A 21130-nucleotide genomic window follows, 5' to 3' on the forward strand; every position below is an offset into this window, starting at 1 on the left:
CATGTGCAGTGAATATCAGCGCTATGTGGCCAGAAGTGTGATAATATAATTTATTTTGTGTAATAAACAACTGCAAGGATAGATGATTACAAATAGATGACTAATACATAAAAGTAATACATAGATGAATAATGATGATGAGTTATGATGCGTAATCATGGGAACAAGCGGGTTTTCAAACAGGAGCAGCTGATTAGCATTAGAAAAGCTGAAATAATACCTCAACTGAAGCCAATTGTACTAAATGCACTAAATGTGCACTGTTACAAGAATGTTTTTCTTTCTATTGTTTTCTATTATTTTAAGTTAAGCAGGACAGAGTTCTTTTAAAGAAAGATTTACTTATATTCTCAAAAGTTAAGCATGACAGGCTTCTGTTTAAGAAGGAGACCTGTTTTATGTGTTAATGTTGTCATTTTGAGCTAAAAATAAATGGCTAAATGATCATTTGTTTCACATGTGTTCATATCACAAAGAATAAACATCTACTTAAATCAAATTCAAGTCAAATGGTTAAAAAAATAATTTCACACACAAAAAAAGAGCTAGAAAATTCACCACACTGGGAAGGGTGAAGACAACTGGGTCGCCCGGCCCTGGCCACGAGGTGTCCCTTATTTATTTTTCAGGGAGTTGGCAACCCTACTCTATTGGTACCAGTTATGGGTGTAATGGAAAACATGCGAACAGTGATTCCTGTTATATTACCTTTCAGCAATCATTATCATCACAATGATCTTCAGTTCTCTCTTATGTTGCTGATTTACTCTGGCAAAACCATGAGCATGTATTCCCCAGTAAAAGCTATAATATTTCCATTAAGTCTTTTTACCGAACACTGTGTTGTGCGAAAACTGTAATTTCAACATTCAGCTGAAAAATTAACCTTTGAAAGAAATAACTGAACCATGCTCTTGCAAGGCTTGGATGCCTTATAAGTCACTGTTTCTGTGTGTTAATAAGTGAGCGAGTGACAGATACGGATATTAACAGTGCTCTGTAGAGGATTGCAGGACAACTGCAAGGCATAATAATGTTGGGGGGTTGGGTTTTTTGTTAAAATTTAGGTGAAATCATGGGTCTGTAACAGACTCTGAGTGGCTGCTAATAGAGAAAAGCCATAGGCACAAACACAAACTCCATCAGCATGGCTGATTAAAGTGACAGGAAGCCATAGTGCACATTGCAAACTCATTATCCATTAAATGTAGGCTAATGAAGTTAAATAGCTAAAGGGAGAGAGATAGAGTAGTAAAACAGTTTGTGTTGTATCTGTTGGGTTTCTCAGATTTTTATGCAGTACAATATGTGGTTTAAGTATAATATTACAGAAGATTAAATGCATATTGATATCAAAATCAGGCCTATTGAGGGAGTTTTGGAGATTTGCAAAGCGTATTTATTGCTGCAGTTAGTGTTTTAACACCAACTTCAATTTTATGAAGCTAACAAATCAAATATAATGTTTTCTTTTCTTTTCATATTTAGTTGTTTTATTTTATTTATTGTTTTATTTGCTTATCAGAATTGTTTGTGGCTGTCCCAAAGTTATGAATGCTACTATTTAAAGTAGCACATATTTTCTTAATAAAATCTGAGTGAGTATTTTTAGCTAATCAGAATTAGCAGGTCAATAGTTTTATAGCTAAAGCTAGCTAATGTCCTTCTTTGATAATATTTTTTCTAGCATTAAGTAGAAGAAAAATTGAAAACATAGTGCATGAAGGAATAAAACGGAAAATGTTGGATATTAAAGGTTTTCTACGTGAGACGTTTTCAGCTAACCGGGATAAATAGATCTTGAATTTGTTAATCCTAGCTAACATTAGCATACTTTAGCTAATATCTAGCCAGTCTACTATAGGAGAGGAAACATGTGAAAAGAATGATGATACGCAATTGAGGATGGTATATTTTATAAAATAAAAAGTGTTTATTTGACTAAACTTTTTTCTGTCTCTAACATTGATACATATATAGATGGGCAAATGAGTATATTTCAAATATCTTCACATTTAAATTGATCCATCCTTATAAGATGAAGTAAATGAGTACAGTGAGAACAAGGTGAATTGTGGTTTAAAATTGGAAACCTTTCAAAAAATCAGAACCATTTGAGTCTCAAACTCCTGAAAGGGTTATTAGTTCACCTGTTCAGCTTCTCTTTAATCAGCTATCTAATCGGCCAATCACATAGTAGCAACACAATGCACTAAGGCAACTGCTACCTGCTGATGCTCAAACCAGGCTTTAGAAAGGAGAAGAAAGATGATTTAAGTGACTTTGAAGATGTCGTGTCTGTTGGTGCCAAACGGGCTGGACTGAGTATTTGAGAAGCTGTTGAAATAGAGTTCAAACAGAAAATGTCTGAAAAAGATAAAATCCAGTGAACAGCAGTTCTCTGGGCAAAAATGCCTTGTTGATCTCAGAGATCAGAGGGTAACTGGCTTGACTACTTTGAGCTGATAGGAAGGTAAGAGTAACTGAAATAGCCTAACCACTTATCACAAAGTCTGAAACTTTGAAGCAGATGAGCTACAGCAGCAGAAGACCACACAGGGTGCCACTTCAGGAAAGGAAACTGAAGCTACAACTAACACAAAATCACCAAAATTGCACAACATCAGAGTGGAAAAATCCTTCTGATGGGCCCGATTTCTGTTGCGGCATTCAGATGTTATAGTCAGGATTTGCTGTAAACAACATGAAAGCATGGATCCTGCCTTTTAGTTCGAGCTGTTGGTAGTGTTATAATGTAGGGGAGATACCTTATTCCTTCATAGCAACTGAGCATTGTTTGAATTCCACAACACAACTGAGGTTGAAACAGAAACTGAAGATCTGACAGAAAATCTTAGTCATGACACGTTTTATCATTTTATAAAATAAGTTAGGAATTTCTACAAGGACGATTATGTAGTTATGCAGTACAAAGGGTTAATGTATTTGAAGCAGATATTCAAATATTCAAAACTTCCATCTAATTTCCATTGAAAAACAAATACTACTGCAACCATGTTTGGAGCTCTACACATTAGGGAAGAAGAAATTGTTTCTAAGGTTCCTATTTCTATTGTTTGCTCGACAGAAGTGGACACACAGGGAGGTCCAGAGTTTGCCCTTGAGGAGTCACCCAGTTTTCATTTACACCTGAACCGGTCCTTCTGGATGCCAACATGCATTCCAGCGCTGGGCTTCTTTCGTAGCCCTGCCTATTTAAGTCATCACCAGCACAGAAACAAGGAGCGATTACTACATATCAGATGGCGCTACCTGAAAATGCTGATGTCACTGATAGAGTGTACCTGTTCATTCAAATCAGTTAAACTTCCCTAAAAGACCTGATGAACAACTGGTTCATTGTTCTCTAAAAAAAAAAAAAAAAAATCCAAAACACAAGCCAAAAAATAACCCAACCCCAAAACGGCAAACTTGTACCTATAGTGCTGAAAACCTGCATGTTTCTTTCATTTATCCACATAAATATCATGTAGGACTGTTGCAACTGTTTTACCTCTTTGGTCAGCAAAATAACTGACAGTATTTCCCAAAGCATATGTAGATGGATCATAGACTTGTGGTGGAGTTTGTGTGAAGCTCAGCAAAAGGAAATAACTGGATATTTGGGAGATCTTTTGCATTAAATGCTTCAAGCCGCTTAGATTAAAATCTCCATATCTTCTGGGATTCCTCCACCTTCTATTTAGACCCCTTATCTTGTGGGCTCCCCCACACCCCTGACTTAATCACATGCACCCTCACCTGCACAGGTGAGACCATTCTCGAAGATGTACTCGAAGCACAAATCACACCAGTTGCTCTCCCCTCCGGGTTCGAAGGCGTGTCCCTCTCCGGTCTCCTCCTTCACCCTGGGGTCCTTGTCCTCGGGGGAGAAAATGGTCTTCACATGTGGTTTGGATGCCTTCTTCCTCCCACGGGGTGGCCCCCCTTCGTGTCCCTCCATCCCGTTCCCAGAAGCTTCTGCCCCGTCTCTCCCCTCAGGTCCACAGTTCGACAGCTTTCTGTCGCTCCACATCCTCTCCAGACTGGACGGCTGAGGAGACGCCTGCCGCCGGACAGCCCTCACCACCGCCGCGCCCTTGTTGGCCTTGGAGATCCGCATCTTGGCGCCCGTCTGCGGCCACGTTCCCTCGTTCAGCGTGTCGTGGTGTTTGCTGACATGGACAGCCTGCAGGGCCAGCGGACAGTCATCTGTGACCGATGAGCGCGGGGGGGCGTATTTCCGAGCGTGATGTTTAATCATTACGCACACTTTTCATAGTCCGCCGCTGCGTGGAAGTGTATTCGCCAGAGTCACACAGGTGATGTCTTGTTATGTCTAACGATGACACCGTCGATAACGTGCTCGCAGTCGGAGAGCAGGTTGAGGCGGTCGGAGGTGTGCTGGAGAACGGGTTGGATCTCATTTCACTGGGAGACATGAAACACAGGCGCTCCAGGAAGGACTGCGTCCCAGACTTCGTTTACAGACATGCAAATTTAAGCTTTCTTTCTCGTTATCATCACACATCTCCCTCCCAAGCAAGACCTAAACAACTTATCCAGTTTCTCCGGTTGGCCCTTTAATTCGTACCTGATAAAACTTGTTTTTGAACTGCCTGTTGCCTCCTCTGTCAGATAATTTTCTCCACAATGCAAACCAAATATGTCTGCAAGTACTCTGAGCGTAACCATTTAAAATCGGGGGAAATATAAACAAATCAATATAATGTGTGTCAAACTGCTGCTGCATCACTCTGTAGTCCCTCTTTTGACCACAGGATGGTGCCATTCCACTCAGTGAACAAAGATCAGGTGTCCGCAGGTAGAGGACAAAGAAAATGTTTATTGGCAGCGGAACATTGGTAAGATAGGGTCATATCAAAGGCCAGACATCTGGATTTTGTTTTTTGTTTAACTGAATACATAAAACATGTCCTGGACTTCTTTACTACACACTGAGTGGCTGAATCCCAACAACCATAACATTTTCATATATTCTAGCTTTAAAAAATAATCACACAACTTGTGCATGTAACTCTTGAACTGCAAACATGTTTTCTTTCTTTAGCAATTTTTTTGCTAAGCTTTATTAAAACTAGCTGCCCTGGGGCAGACTGACAGAAGCGAGGCTGCCATATCGCGCCATCGGCCCTTCTGGCCAACACCAGTAGGCGGTAGGTGAAGTGTCTTGCCCAAGGACACTTTTAACTGAATTTCTTTGTAGTAGTTTAATTTTTTTTTCTTCACACCCAGTGAGCAAAAGCCAGACTTTAGTAAAGCGTCCAATTTATGGAAGCTTGCTTCGACTGTCCACAAGCCTGTTTCAAGTTCCTTATCTCATATTTGAGAAGTAGAAATCTTGATATGCCTTTTTATTTTGAGGTCATGGCTTTTGACATGAATATTAATAAAAGGCTTTTTTAAATTTATGGTCATTTGGGTTTTGGTGAACTATAAATATGCACATTAAAGTGACCAGGAAGCACTTAATACAAACAAAGACTGCTTTTAATTAACCTGAGTTTTTTTCCCCCCCCCTCCATAGTCATATTCCCTTTACATACTGAAAATCTGTTACAGGGCACAGAAACAAACTTTCTTTGGCTGCTGCTTTTCCCCCGGATAAGCAGGGGCCTTTCTTCACATGTTTAACAGATATTTACTTCCATACGAAAACGCCACAGGGATCCGTGTCTCCTCCTGAGTTCTTTTTTTGTGTGCAAATATTAGAAACAATAGTAAACAACATTAGAAACACATGAATGCTTTGTCACTGCTGTTCAATTTGTTTGGGGGCTTTTTTGGGGGGGGGGTTTTTTAAGGGAAAAGTGCAAGTGCTTCATTATTCAACTTTAATTCAATGTGATGGTCCATCAGATCACAAGAAAAAAAAAAAAAGAAAAGAAAAAAATCAGTGCATAAGTTTGCAAAACATGTAATGCATTTATACAAAATTTAAGACATGTAAAAAAAACAAGAAATATCTTATTTAAATCTCACTGAAACTTAAATATAAGAACTATTACATGATCTGTGAGAAATTGGCTCTGATGTTTTGCAGTCTGTAAACTCATTTTTATTCTCTGTACAGTTCCAAGATGTCCTGTTGTGCTGTTAGAGTTCATTGTTAATGTTAGTAGCTCCTGAAGCTACAGTCCGTGCAGGTTTTGGCCAACAGGGGGAGCTGTGGAGCTTGTAAACCACGTCCCTTCTGCTTTCAGTCGACTTCCTCAGTCTCATCAAACGCTGCATCCTGCAAAATAAGCAGATACTTGAGTGTTTTTAAAACTTCAACAGGTCAAGCTAATGGTTTAATTAAGAAGGCTTTTGTTTTAAACGTACATATCCTCCTTGGTCCTGCACCCAGGATGAAAAGTTATTCTGTATGTATTGAGCGCCATGGTTCAGCAGGCGGTTTGTGGGCAACGTTTCCACAGCTGACAGACGAGTGGTGACCTGAAACAAGAAAAACAGATGTCTCCAGAGGTTAGCCAAGACAGTCATGTGAAAATGAGTCAGCAGACCTGCACATGACTCCCAAAACTCAGCAAACAGGTGTCCCTCACACTGCCACACCTGCCCGAGTATACACAGACTCATTTCAAGTTTTTTTTTTGTTTGTTTGTTTTTGGGGGGTTTTTAAACTGTTTTTATCCTGGAGTGAACCTGATTTATAAGTGAATAGTCTTCTTGCTCCTAGGTTTACTTACTGCTAACTAGGAACTGACCTGTTGATTTTTCAGGGCGTATATCACTTGTTCGTAGTCAAGGATACCGATAAACGATATGTGATTGTTATTGAAACTACAGCAATTTGTGCTACCTGACCACAGCTCCTGCAGCTCACAGCCACTCTTATTTATGCCCGCCGTTAAGGCACAGGAAGCTGCTGTGGAGACAATATCTCCACGTAAGCGCTGATATAGGAGAAGTCTTCGAACAGTTCCAACATCTCCCTCTATATATCTGCATACCTGAGCATCTGTACTGCAATGTCATTAAAATGGCAGTAAAAACTGACAGGATCATACACTTGCACCTTTAACCCAGCTGCGGTGGCCAAATCAAGACGTGCATGTCCAGCCGCCTCGTCACACCAGCGACATGGAAAGCATAAAGGCCCCTTAGAGTTTCCTACTCTGGTAACTCCTCCAGCGTTAGTCTCACTAAGATTCATAGTTTCACTGATAGCTTAAGCCGCTCTTACCTCACACATCACAGCCATCTGGGTTTTTTGAGACGCCTGCGGCCCTGGAGAGTTGGGCGAGGGGCTCCTGAGGCCCACTCGTATCAGGAAGGTGTTTATTAACTTCTTAAAGAAATCGTAATTCCAGAAGAGCTCTGCTGCTATGTTGGCATCTTTCAACACCTGACAAGGCACACACACACACACACACACACACCAAAGAACAAAAAACAAATAAAGTTCAGTCACTAAAGATGAAAAAACAAACAAAACACCAACTAAGTAATAATGAAGTTTCTGATTTGGAGGAATGTGAACATATAATTTTTTTAATTATATGTTCACAAATAACGGAAATATCTGTGACCTGCACGTGAGGATGCGTGAAAAACCAAAACCACACAGCAGAAGCGCGATCACATGACACAAACTGGTGGTAAACTACTTCCTAAAGGAAGATATTCTGTTGTTTTTCACATCAGATCAAAGTTGTTTTTGTACCTTGCCGTCATATTTGTCTCCAGTTTCTCTCAGCAGCAGACCAATTATCTTCTCCACCTCATCTAAAAAGGAACAGAAGACCAGATTATCAGCAGCAACAACACAAGACAGACAACATTTAAGGGATTAAAGGCGCACACTTTTATCTATATATATATATATGAAAAAACATATTGCAATTGCTGATTGCTTTAATAAGGCACCAACTTCAGCTGCCATGATTACAAAGACGGAAAAAAAATGTGTTGGGCATGTAAACAACGCTGAATCTAGACCCAGAACTTCGCAGTGCCTTCTATAAATGTCTGTCGTGTAAAACTAGTAAAACTTGTTTGGTGGCGTCTCGGCTATGAAAACATGAAGGGGTATTACTGGTGGGCACATTTTTTTTTACTGAACCTGGAGAATCTGCTGCTGTTGGGGATCTTAAACTAAACTATTACAGCATTCATTTAGAACCGATTGTTCTCAGTGGGTAATCAGTTTCTACAAGCTAGAAAACGCTTTTCAGATTTTACTTTTCTACCAAATTAAGGTGGAAATGGACGCCTTATTAAAACACCATCTTTAAGTCATCCAATTACCCAAATATTGACTTAACTTCAGCTAAACTGGGCAAACTACAATGTGATGTGCAAACATTACACATGCATTACTCAGGGAACATCTGATCTGCCCTAGATGCATAAAGTGACCCAGCAGTCAGCCATCTGAACCCAGACGGGGCCCTTTTGTTTTGTGCTGCATGTTCCCCCTGTGCTTGATTTGTTTCCTCCAGGAACTCCTGTTTGTTCTGTTACCAGAGAACCTGCTGGGTTAGCGCTGCCCGTCTTGACCGAGTTCACAGAAGAATTTAACTTCCTTCTCCTAAGGCTGCATACCATGTTTCTGTTGGCTCTCTAACAGGCACCGCCTCAAATGTTTTACTATTCCTGGGTAATTCTTTGGTTTTTCCTGTGAGAGCGTTCACATGTGTATTCTGTGTCACTCATCAGGTTAGTTTTAATCCTTTTAAGAGATACAAATGAATCTTAAAAGAAGAAACTCACCATTTTCTGGGGAATCCGACTCTATATTTGGAGGAATTAATTGGATTTCATCAGCAAGCTCCATCAGTCTGCTCGCTACCTCACTCGCCTTCTCGTCCTCCTCCTCCTTTTCAGGCTCATCTGGAAAAATGGAACAAACATATCAAATCAGACCCTAAAAGGACGGTGTCACAGTAAGCGGTGGCTGATCGGCCGGGTAAAATATACGCCTGTATACGCTTGTGAAACAGGAAAAACGCAAGAAACCAATAAGTCTTATGGTTAAGTGAGTGATTCAGCCCAGTGGTCCTCAAACATTTTCTGGCATATCCCAGTGACTTTACAAAGAAGCTCAAAACCTTTTAGGGAACTGCGATGACTCAAATAGTTGACTGACCTTATTTAACTGGGTGGAATATACAAGCACATTTACTGGGGTTAAAATGTCCCATTCATAAACTGATTTTGTTCATTGCTTTGCCACAAGAAAACCTGACTAACAAAAACATGTTAAAATTATTTCATAAGCTCTGTCTAACTTTTTGGCTCCGGCAGAAAAATCTGTCTATCAAAAACAAAAAAAGCAAGTTGAACTGAAATAAAGTAGAGCATTAAAGTATTGGGCAGCACTTTGCATACACTTAGCATAGTTTCACTTTCTGGTCGTCCATGCTTTTACATTTCGAGAACCTCGAGTTGGTCTTATCTGTAATTATGAGCGTTTATGAGAAACTAAAACCTGTCTTCAGGTCACCTGACTTTGCAGAATTCAAACTGGACTCAAACCAGTTTAAGCGTGAAACCAGCAGGATGTTCACCCGTCGCAATAAAAAGAAATAAAAAGGGCTGAGGTCCACAAAATTACCTTTGTAATATTTTTATGGCATGCTGTTGACAGTCGACTCAGACATTTTTTTTAAGACAAAAAGTTCTGCAACAAGTAAATATTTTCTGGTGTTTTTGTCCTCTCGCACTTATAAAAACACTTTTTGAGAGTTTAGGACTCTTAGTGTGACATCTTCGACCTGGTATTGACTTTCACCCATTTCTAAACAAAACAAGAGGATCTTCTTCATTTTACCCGCCTCTACAGCACAAAAACTTTCTTCCAGTTTCCATAAAAACTTATAACGTTGTCAGATTTTTCCTGTGAACCTTACACCAATGTCAATGCCCCTCACTACAATAAAAATCATGACAGTGTTGATAAAGTTGTCAATGATTAAGTTCCAGTTGGAGCTGGTACTTTTCCTGCCTTACTGTTTCAATAAAAATCCAACATGTTTAAGATTACCTCGGGTTTTTATCACTCTGCTGATTTAAGACTAAAACGTGTAACCTGGAGTCTTTATCGGTGAGACAGTGCCGGATGTCAGTCTTCTAGTGTATTTCAGGCATCAGTTTCACAGTGAATGATTTTATTTGCATGTTATGATAGTGAACTAATATTTTATAAACAAAACTATGGTGCACATTAATCAGCGAGGCTAATTGTCGTGTTATCTAAGGCTACACCTTTATTCTCCTCACCTGTAGCAGGGAAACATCTGAATGAGACTTCAGCAGGCTCCATTGGTTTCTGCTGCTGCTCCTCCTCCTCGTCTTCTTCATTCTTCGTCTGAGGCCTGGTGCAGCTGAAAATGCTCAACATGCGTTTCAATCTCCTCCCCTTCTTTCTGTTTTTCTTTTCTGTGAGCTTGTTCTCAGTCTGTGTTGGTGTCTTTAGTGGAGTTTTGACATGTCCATCTGAGTCATCCCCACCACTTTCCCTGACCGGGCTCCTCTGTGTGTTTGGTCGTCTCCTCGTCACGTAGGCCATTAGGACTCTGAACTCCACTGTGTCCTCCATGTTCGCCACGTTTGGGGTAGACTCGGGGTCGTGGTATGTACCAGTGGAGCGGCCAGCAGGGCGGGGAATGGGGTCGTAGATTTCGATGTGTCCGTTTGTCATCTTGGCTTACTGTTACGAAAAAAGAAGAGTCAAACTGAGACCCAGCCATCATGTGAGAGGTAATTTTCTTCATGGAAGTGGGGGTTTCCTGGAAAAATTACCCAAATAGCTAAAGAGATATCTGAACTATTTTCTAAGCATGGTTTTACTGTCTAAAGGCAGAAATGAAAGAAAATGCACTGGTTTCTTTTAAGTGAGGCAACAAAGACTTGTCTCAAGTATTAGCAAGACAATGATGCTTTCCTGAGAAATCACATCCCATTTTGAGCAAGGAAAATTCTTCCTTTAAGCATACATCATGTTATTTGTGACAAATGCATGACTCCGCTTGTTCGTGTTATTTTGTACAACCTGCCGGCTGTATAATTAATAAGTGTGCTCAGTGTTTCTGGCACATGAAGTGTCTTTAATATTTAAGGTAATGACTGTGTAACACAGATTAAACTGAAATCTGTTCATTTTCCTGTTACTTTCATCCATTTAATGAACAAAAATATATTTTGTGCTCGACTAAAATAAACCCCGAATCCTTTAATCATACTTTCTTTGTTCACTTGCATCAATTTCATATTTTAAAATGTCAGATGTGGTCAAATTTACATCCTCAGTGATTAATCTCTCCAATTAAGGTTGCTGTAGTTTAGTCTAAAAAGTTTTAATCTTGCCTATTTCCAGTTTCTGTTTTTAGCTTAGCTGATTTGAGTCAGTCTCCAGAGCTTTCAGTTTAGATTTGGATAAGAAAAGTTTCGTTTCAGTTTCGTTTTTGTTAGTTTATAAAATATATTTAAATAAACGAATTCTGACTCGATTGTTTCAGTAAGTATTATAACATGAAGGGTCTTTGTCAGGGGAAGAATTTAAGAAGTTTAGATTAGATATTACAATTTAAAATAGACAAACACCTGGTTTCACTTTGTGAAGACAGGTGACTCAGTCGTCATCCGCACTCTGAAATAAATAAATAAATAATACACGCCAAAGAGTCATCCGGCAATTTGACCAAACTGAACCATGACCTAAAAAAGTATTTCTACTTTAGTTGCTAAAAACGACTTTAACTCATAGTTTAGTTTTTAGCTTTAGTTAAACATAAAAAAATACATCTGACTACAAAAATATACAATAAAAAAGGTTTAAATTTTAAAATGAGAACACTGACACACTTGACTGGATAAATCACCCTGACGTGTTTAAATGTAGTCTAACTGGTACCTGTTAAATCCTCATGTCCAAACTGTGAACATCTGTAATATTCCTGTAATTAAAGTCAGCTTAATGTTAAAGTGTTGTTGTGTGGCTCCTCCTCTTGACTTCAGGACTTTGTCGAGGCGTGTCTCGGCAAACAGCTGATAGTTTCACCAAACTCAATGAAATACACCGGGAACTCCTGAAGCCACAACTAACCGTGATGCGCCGTGTTTCTCTGGGTCAAAGCCGTCATAAATCCGTGTAAAGACGACCTAGCTAGCTAGCTACTCTACGTTAGCCATGAAAGAAAAACTTTATTGTATATCTTTTGACTTTGAAACTTTAGCCGGTGAAGTTGTGTAAAAGTAGCTGTAAACTCGAGCCGCCATTGTTTGACTGAGCTTAAGTGGCTGTAAATGTTAGACAACAACAACCCAACCGAGACTGCCCCTGAGTTTAACAACACGATAAAAAGAAGAAGAAGAGTTAGAAAGTTAAACTTAATGTGTACTTTATGTGAGTAAAAACGACCTGTCAGCTACACGGAAGCACTTTTAAATACTTCAAGTAGTTCTAGAATACACAAAAACAGATATACTTACGGTCCGAGCGGTCAAACAGACGCTAAACGAAGGAAAAACACTTGCCACACCAACTCGTATAGTCACTGAGTGAACTATGCGCCGGTCGGAGTCCACGAGCCTGTTTAAGTATGGCGACTTTGTCACGTGCTGACGTGCTATGACGTAGCTCCAGCTACGACGAGACAAACCGAACAAACTTTTCTTCGGATTACATATCTCGTAAGACCTTTTTGGAGGGGGAATTAATTTATTTTCCAGCGGGGCGTAATTTTCGATTACAAGTAATTACATAAAAAATACACAAATAAACATTTTTAAATGCATGTGGTTAGGGTATATTCTTACCTGATTTTCTCTCGCACAGACAGAAGTGGTCTGTAAATGTCAGAAAACGGTGATTTCCGCAAACAGGCAGTAGTTAGCACAGTTGATCAAAGATAATCAATTATATGGAATAAATAAGACGACGTGCTTCGTAGGTATTATGACTCAGCAACCCTGTGTTCGACGCTGCCTGTGTTATCTTGTATTTGTTGCACATTTTGCTGTCCTCTCGGCCAACTTTTCCTTGAAAATGTTTTTCAAGTCCGTATCTATAAATCACTTTGCCAGAAACTGCAAAGCGCAGCTTCTAGATTTCTGGATAAAAGTGGGTGATCACATTCCTGAGCACTTTTTTTTGACAGATCATCTGCACATTTTTCTCTGTTGTACATTTAATGAACAAAAAACGTATTTAATGCACGACAAAATAAACCCCCCAATCCTCTACGCACGTTTGTACACTTGCATCACTTTCATCTTTTGACAATGTCAGTGTGCATTTCACAACAACTATCCTCCGTGATTAATCGCTTAATAATTCCAACTAAACTTGCTGTTGTTTTTCCAAAAAAAACCCCCAAAATTGAATCTTGGGTAATTCCAAGTTTTTGTTTTTAGTTGAGTGGATTTCAGTCAGTTTCCAGAGCTTGCAGTTTAGTTTCTCATAGAAAGAAAGTTTAGTTTTAATTCGTTTATAAAAAAAATTAAATTAAATTAAATGGACGAATACTGACTAGATGGTTTCAGTAGGTGTTATAATATGGAGGGTCTTTATCAGGGGAAGATCTTAAGAAGCTTATGTTAACGATTAAAAATAAAAATAGTCAAACACAGGCCAAGGGAGGCCTTGACTTTATTTCTGCAGATACAATTCCCCCCTGGGCCTCCATGGTCCCCAGTGCACAGATTCGTTGCTAATATTACACCTTTTAATTAGGCAGAAAAAGAAGAACAAAAGTTGAACTGCTTTAAATTCCCATAAACTTCACATGCACATTCACATAGCACAAAATTTCAAGTTTATTTTTCCAGCACTTCAAGTTAGTCTCAGAGGAACACTAACCTCAATCGTAACCTCAATTTTGAAATACTGAGTTAAAATTTTGAGATATTTAACCTGAAATTTGATGTACAATTAGTGGAAGAAACAAGCGCCCATAATTGTCTATCCAATGTTTGGAATCATAAACTGGAAGTTTTCTTGTTCATTTTTTTTTAAACATCCTGTTATTACAGCAACAGGTTACCCTGCTAACCTCTAAATCTGCCTTCATGCTTGCTTAACTGCTGCAACATAAAGGTGAGAGTGACACCACTGTGCATAGAAACATTGATCTGAGCAGAAATGAAAGCTCAGACTAAAAGTAGTTGTGTCCACATTCCAGGAGCTCCATAGGCATGCCCTTACCAGACGGTCATCAAGCTCCACAATCAGCAGGTAAGGCAGGAAAAAATCCCCAAGCTCCTGCACGTCACTGCAAGGAGAGCTTGAGTATAACATTGCCAAGAAACCACAGTTTTATTTATAAGGAGCAAAGAATTTCACGCTTGTTTCCACTGGGGGTTTCTGTGTGTCACACGCCATTGTTTAGACAGCAGGTGTCCCAACAGTACTTTCTTTTTTTTTTGTTTCCTAGGATCCAGATGTGCTTCTCATTTTTTTTCAAATTGCTGCTGAGCTCTCCAGGAGACCATCTTTAAAGTTTTTCTTTGTGCACAGAGGGCTTCTTTCATTTTCATTGTTTGGGGACTTTACGTGCCTCACTGAGTTCAGAAGAATTTCCTTTTGTAAAACCAAATAACACTTAGTCAGATAACAGACACCTTACCAAACAAACATTGGTAAGTTGTATCTGATAACTTGGCATATCTCAGCATGGCATGCAGTGTGTCCTTTACAAAGTTTGAAAGCAGACAAGTGGAGGACAAAGGAAGTGGGGTGTGGTGATTGTACACCATATGAAGAAAAAAAACAATCCCACTGGGATAAATAAAGCCTGAAAAATTAGTAATTGCTTAAGACTTTGACAGTTTGAAGTGTCTGCAGGATTCTTCATAATCATCTAACTTTCCTTTCAGTTACCAAATCATGTTTAGGTGATCTTAGGCCCATAAAAGCAATTAAAACAACACGAGGAAGACAAAGAAATCTGCGTTGGGTCAGTGAGTGACTCTGTGCCTACTGTGGGCATGTCTGTCTCGCTGTGACTGACTGGGGTCCGTGGAATTTGGATGGATTCTTGATGTAGGGAAGTAAAAGAATCGATTTCTGCATGAGCATTTCACACTGAAGAGAGTAAGTCTACATGATCGTGAGCTGGCTCTGACTGATGTTCATTGTGATTTGGGTTAAATTAAAAAGAGGAAGTATTTCACAAAGTATGCAACCAAATCTGGAGGTTTTTAAAGTTTAATCAATCAAATCAATCTCAGTTCTTAAAAGAAGGCCTTAAACTGCTCAGAAAATACTCAGTTTTTCGCTCAGAGAAGTTCTCCACATTCGTTCCCAGGTGTGAATCGGGGATATCTACATGTGGAATGTCTCATCCATGTGTCATTGGGGATTTTCTTTCTTCTTTATTAAACTGTAATATGGGTGAAGGTTCAAACAAGTTTATGACTCAGATATCAAACAGTAAAGAAAGGCGGGGCAGAATTTCTTCAAGTGGCTGCTTGTTGAATCCTGGGTTATGAATGTGAAACAGTCAGAGTGCTTCAAAGACACTTTTGTATCCACAAAGGTGCAAAAATAAAATCATGATGAATAAAATTATTTCATATATAATCATGATGCACTTAAATCCACCTGCCTGGTGCTCCAAACAGACTAATGTTGGCTTAATGTTGTGCGTGAATGGGTGGATGACTGGATATGTAAAGCGCTTTGGGGTCCTTAGGGACTAGTAAAGCACTATATAAATACAGGCCATTTACCATTTACCATTTAAATTGGATTTTTTATGCTTTTTCTTATTCTGTGTCACTTTTAAACTTCATGATCATATTAAACATGGCTGGTTTTTAATATCCAAACAGAGGCTCAGGCTCCAGGCTTCTCTGTGACTCCTTTATCAAAGAGGCTTGTCACGGTGGTAACCCCTGACCTCTGAAGACTTTAGATTGCACAGTTGTTATCATTATGCTGCATGGAAGAGCTGAAGATTTTTATCGAGAAAGTCCAGGAGGGAAAGGATTAACACACCAGGAAGGCATAAGGTTGGAGAGAAGGTTAGAGAAGTAAGGCTGGGATGGTGCAGAGGAGAGGCTGTGGATGAAGGTGGAGCTGCCAGGCAGGAGGAAAAGAGGAAGACCTTAGAGAAGATTCTTGGATATAGCGAATGCCACGCAGAGGGTTGGAGGAAGCAGGCGAAAGAAGAGCAGACCATCAAACGGGATTTTTTTTCCTGTTTGACTGTTTATGGTAGAGTTTTGCAGGATATCAGATAGATGGAAAACAGAGGGGAGAATGTTGTCAGCAGACAGTTGTGGATGTTTCTGTGAGACTGTGCTAGAAATGGTCATTGGATTTCTTTTTTATGAAATGAGTTAAATGATAAAACAGCATGCACGGTGTCACGGTAGGAGGAGCTTAAGATGTACAAGTGGGGATAGACACTCCTTCCAGAGAGTTCAGAGAGCTTGTTTCCTTAATAAATTTGTTTTACCCTCAAAACCACCATCTGCCTGGTTTATCTGGTGAACCAGATTGGGGTGGCTGTAGCTCAGGAGGAAGAGCAGGTCAGCTGCTGATCGAAAGGTTGGCTCCAGCAGTTTGCATGCCAAATATCCTTGGGCATGATACTAACCCCGACTTGCTCTCCGATGCATCCATCGGCGTATGAATGATAGTTAGAAAGCACTCAAAGTATAGATAATACTGCGTATGTGAATGGGTGTGTATGGGTGAATGCTTTGAGTACTCCAGGAGAGTAGAAAAGCGCTGTATAGGAATCAGTCCATTCACCATTTTACCCTGCCAGTAAATTACACAGCAGGTGAAGGACATTCCTGCTTCCAACTTCCCATCACCTTCCACGAGTCTCCATCCCACAAACACTGATATTTAATTCTGCCCTTTGCGACACAATGATAAGGAGGCCAGGTGCACCCTCAGGACGACCAGTTGACATTACAGATTAGACTTTTTATAGCTTTTATGGTCTTGTCATTAGAGTAGTTACGTCAGAGATTTAAGCAGCTTGTTTTGACAAGTAACAGCTGGTGTTGAGGGGATTTCCCCGGCAACCGCTCAAACAGGAAATGAGGTCAGACACCAAGACAACAGCGTCACATCTTCTTTTACCAAATGACAAAATAAAAACAACAAACTTCAAGTAATCCCATCATCATCATCATCATCATCATCAGTAGCAGAAAAATAAAATACAAAAGCAAAAAAAAACAAAACAAAACCACGTGCCCAGCCTTACAAGAAACTTTAGTATAAATCATTTAAAATGATAACAATTGAACAGTTTAAACATCAATAATGCCATTTTTTTATGCCATTACCAGAACAGAATCCCAGGGAGGTAAGAAAATAAAGGACATGCATAACCAACGCTGATGATAGACACAGTTTAATTCAAAGTCATGTTTCTACTAAATAGAAAGAGTGATAATAAGCCTGTGTGTGTGTTTGAGTGTGTGTGTGTGTGTGTGTGTGTGTGCTGCTCAGAACGAACGTAGCTTACATGAGCACAGTCACTTTCTGGAAATGATCAGTTTGTGGTTTTATTTTACACACATTTTGTTCGTGTAAACTGCTGAAACTCGGAGGAAGGCCACCGAGTTTGATATCTGGCTTGTGGAAGCCATCTTACAACAAGAAACCTCTGCAGAGAAAGAGAGCGAGACATCGGCTCTGGATGTTTAAAGTGTGGATTCAGTCAAGAAATTCTAAGAACATTCGAAGGGTTTAAACAACACAGCTCTGGAATAAACGAGTCTTTACTCATCATACGTTTTAACCCTTGGTAAAACAGGGCAGAGAGATCTGATCCATCTGATTGGCTGATAAGAGTGCAGTGAAAATAGACCCAAGCTGTATTCCTACTGCAAATGTTTTTACCGCTCTTAAATTTTCCATATATTTTACAAATAGGTGCCTCTGCGGGATTGTCTTTGCACAGGAATAGTTGTGCTTGCAAAGCACCAACACCCTGTCAGTACATATTTACGCATCCCTGAGATAACCATATTAGGATATCTGCTTTCTATGACGCTAAAGGGACTCCAGAGCCAATCTGTGATGTACCGGAAACCTTCTATCAAACCAACCTCCTGAGGGCAGACCTGAGGACACAAGTTGGCGACTAATAGTTTGAATTTTGAGGGAAAGGGAGAAAAGCCACTGCAGTAAACGTAAGCTGGGACTTTGGGAGCCAGACTTCTATGATGGCTGATCACGACTCTTTACAATGTCCCCTTAAATAATTGGGAAAGCATCATGTCCTGCAAATATCAGCACAGGTTACTGCAGAGCTCACAGGGTCATTTCAGTCCACTGACATATGTGCTCTCAAAAGAAAAGAACGAACGAAACAAGAATCATTTTCCTAACCAGCACTGAAGCAAAACCGCACATTCAATACTCCTCGGTGCTAAATGCTCGACCGTGTTACAAACATTAATGTAATGTAAATGAGTAACATAGAAATGCAAAAACAAGAAGATATAATCTATTCATATTGCATTGAACATGGCTCAGATTTTAATTTATTCTTAGACAAATGCTGCAAACACACACACACACACACACGCACACACACACACACACACACGCACACACCTGGAGTACCAGAAACACACTATCGAACTGTGAAAAGTTAAAATCTTAGTTTGAAAGAAACATTGCAACGAAAATACTTTAAATCTCCCATTTTTTAAACAGACTCTGGTCTAACGTCCAAAAATGAATTCAAACGCAAACGACGGGAACCTTGGGTTAGCGTCATTCCTTCCATACTGGGCTAATACTGGTCCCCTCTCACTATCACTTGGTACGGTCACTGGTTTGATGGCTCAGCGCTAATTTTGTCCACAAAAAGAGTTGGAGTCCCGTGTTGTTCTGAAATATGAGGGTTTTTTGGGTTTTTTTTGTTTCGGCTAAGAAATTTCACAAAACGGCTCCCAGAGCAAAACATTTATCACCTTTATCTCACCAAGACAAGCAAAATATTAGAAATATGACAAAGAAAACAAGCACATATCCACAAATGTGACAGAGATCGGCACATTTTAGGCATTTCTATGACACAAATGTGATTTATTTTCCATCAGCTAATGAGCTCATGGTTCCTGAAACGTGTTGTGATTATTCCGTTATTTTTGTACTCTCTGGGATCCCAGAAAGAGCCAAAAAATGCTGCTTTTTGTTATCTACAAGAGATTTTAGCTACTGAAACCAGGTGGGATCACTTTTGATTTCATAATGTTTTTTTATGTCTATAATGTCCCAATATAACAGAGTTTTTCAGCTGCATGGCTGAGCAGCTTATGTTTGGTCCATATAGCGTACATGCCTTTCTACAATGTAGTGATTAGAAATGGTCATTTCCAGTAAAATCAAAGCTTATAATGCTAAAAAACAGACATATTTAATTAAAATTCTATTAAATGTTATACAATCCGAGTCATAATTGGTTATAAAAATGTCACAGCAGCACATACACAGATATGACTGGAGTCATAAATGATCCCACTCGGTCACTTGTTCCGTGTGTTGTTTGTACTTGGAGAAAAAGCTGCAGTTAAAAGAAGTTTGTGAGAAAAGTTCAAAGCTTTCACAGTTCATGCAGGTTTGATTTTTTTCTATGCCAAACTGTGTCCATGTTTTGAATTGTTGTGGTTTACTGACAGTGCAAATAGAGCTAAATACTTGTAGCTTCTACCACTGAGAAACACTGATATTTTGCTCTTTGTCTGGCTTTATCACATTTACACTCGTCTAATATCAGCTTGTGTATTTTTGTGTGTGTGGCTGCTGTGGAGAACATAAAGTCCCTCCATCATGTTTGCCACAATAAATTTTTAAACATGCGAATAACTCAATCGCAGCTTTAGTTTAAAGATCTCTTTGTGAACCTCTCAGACTCCAGCACATGCCAAGACGTTGGAGAAATGATGCAGTGACGCAGACATAAAATGAAAATAAATGTTAAAAGTGGGCAAGAGCAGATCCTCATTTTAAAAAACCTTTTAAAAACTCATCTGTACACGTAGCTCTGAATCATGGTTTTGTCTGTAGAAAATGTGACACATTTAGTCCACTGAGTGTTCCTGGAAGTAATCAGCTGCTTGAAAGAGTCAGAAAGCTGACAAGCGTTTTGTCATTTTTATGAGTCACGGCGAAGCAACGACTCTGATAGGATAAGAAGTGGCGTTGAGTCGGGACTCGCAAGAAGCCGAAAGCGGAAAACATTACAAGCACTTCAGGACGAGCGCACCCGGGGAGGATATGTTCGTTTTGTTTGTTTTATTTTGTGATGTGTGACTTAGCGGGCAGCACGTGATTGCAAACGCTAGCGTTGCATATTTAATGACATGGGAGTAAGAAAGTTTAGGGAAGGCGTGGAAATCAAACTATGTGACAGATGATGGGAAAATGACTGAAATTTGGGACGAGATGTGACATTACGCTAGTGCAATGTCTTTGGCACAAGTTTTAAGGGACAAACAAAAACTTTTACTGTTCCTACGAGCGCTGAAATGACACTTTATACACTTTAAACCACTGCAGAAGTCTCAGGGAGTAAAATATGCATGAATCCCTTATAAGATGAGAAACAGGTGAACTCACGACGTGTGACGGCTGGTCCAATTGCACTTGCATCCTGATAGTCCTACGATCAGTCATTCACTCAATCGGCACAACCAATAAATAGAATATGAATAAATAAATACAAATAAATAGTAGACCAGTAAAATCTCCTCTGCAGTGCTGCTGCGAGCTGAAGCAGTTCATCTCTTCTGGCTCGTCTCCAACTTCTCCGCCCGAAGAGTCGAATCCAAACGTTTTCCTCTCCACGTCGAGCGCGCAGAGTCCAGAGCGACACAGAGTGCGCGAGCGTGTTCGCGATCACACGGCCGTCTCCAGGTCTTCGTGGCTTGCAGACGATGAGCTCAGGTAGGCGGCGAGCTCAGCGTCTCCATCGGCTTGGTCTGCCGGCGTCTTCCCCTGAAGGAAAGAGACGATTAGATTGGAGCGTGCCTCTCATCCAAAAGGAACGTACAAAAGCGGCAGCATGAATCCGAGGGATGGATTAAAAATGGAAGGTAAGGGAGGAAGGTGTCCCACAGCGAGATCTCTAATCTAGTTAGCATAATGGAGGGCTAATCTGGCCTAAAGAATAAATCACCGTCT

General features: G+C 39.8%; 3 protein-coding genes across 7 annotated transcripts in view; all 3 read right to left on the reverse strand.

The window, feature by feature from the left end:
- The window catches only part of rassf3 (Ras association domain family member 3), a 72881-nt gene extending 68461 nt beyond the window's left edge, over positions 1 to 4420 (reverse strand). The window contains exon 1 of the mRNA XM_085251314.1: positions 3763 to 4420. Coding sequence (XP_085107440.1) covers positions 3763 to 4264 — 502 coding nt within the window. The 5' untranslated portion in view covers positions 4265 to 4420. The remainder of the gene's footprint in view (positions 1 to 3762) is intronic.
- Positions 4421 to 5502: 1082 nt separating this feature from the next.
- LOC146555494 (uncharacterized) lies at positions 5503 to 12616 on the reverse strand. Its single transcript, XM_085251316.1, has 7 exons — positions 12460 to 12616; positions 10249 to 10678; positions 8740 to 8859; positions 7691 to 7752; positions 7211 to 7372; positions 6346 to 6459; positions 5503 to 6256 (listed from the first exon to the last, which is right to left on the reverse strand). The coding sequence occupies exons 2-7, from the start codon at positions 10667 to 10669 to the stop codon at positions 6221 to 6223; spliced, it is 915 nt and encodes a 304-aa protein (XP_085107442.1). The 5' UTR covers positions 10670 to 10678; positions 12460 to 12616; the 3' UTR covers positions 5503 to 6220.
- Positions 12617 to 17047: 4431 nt separating this feature from the next.
- Positions 17048 to 21130, reverse strand: part of dgki (diacylglycerol kinase, iota) — a 106089-nt gene continuing 102006 nt past the window's right edge. For all 5 annotated transcript variants that reach the window (XM_085253088.1, XM_085253090.1, XM_085253089.1 and 2 more), the window contains one exon: positions 17048 to 20944. In XM_085253088.1, the coding sequence (XP_085109214.1) occupies positions 20846 to 20944 (99 nt within the window). In that variant the 3' untranslated portion in view covers positions 17048 to 20845. The remainder of the gene's footprint in view (positions 20945 to 21130) is intronic.

This window comes from Mchenga conophoros, linkage group LG17, assembly GCF_057382185.1.
Source record: "Mchenga conophoros isolate Kocher_MC1m ecotype Shallow Benthic linkage group LG17, M_conophoros_male_GT1.1, whole genome shotgun sequence".
In the NCBI taxonomy this organism is placed as follows: domain Eukaryota; kingdom Metazoa; phylum Chordata; class Actinopteri; order Cichliformes; family Cichlidae; genus Mchenga; species Mchenga conophoros.

What these genes read in the sequence shown, in the direction of transcription:
- LOC146555494 (XM_085251316.1), bottom strand. Translation starts at nt 10,669, where the DNA reads ATGACAAACGGACACATCGAAATCTACGACCCCATTCCCCGCCCTGCT. An exon ending in GTCGGATTCCCCAGAAAATG is followed by an intron (nt 7,753 to 8,739) that starts GTGAGTTTCTTC and finishes GTTCCTTTTTAG; the next exon opens with ATGAGGTGGAGAAGATAATT. An exon ending in GAGACAAATATGACGGCAAG is followed by an intron (nt 7,373 to 7,690) that starts GTACAAAAACAA and finishes GTGCCTTGTCAG; the next exon opens with GTGTTGAAAGATGCCAACAT.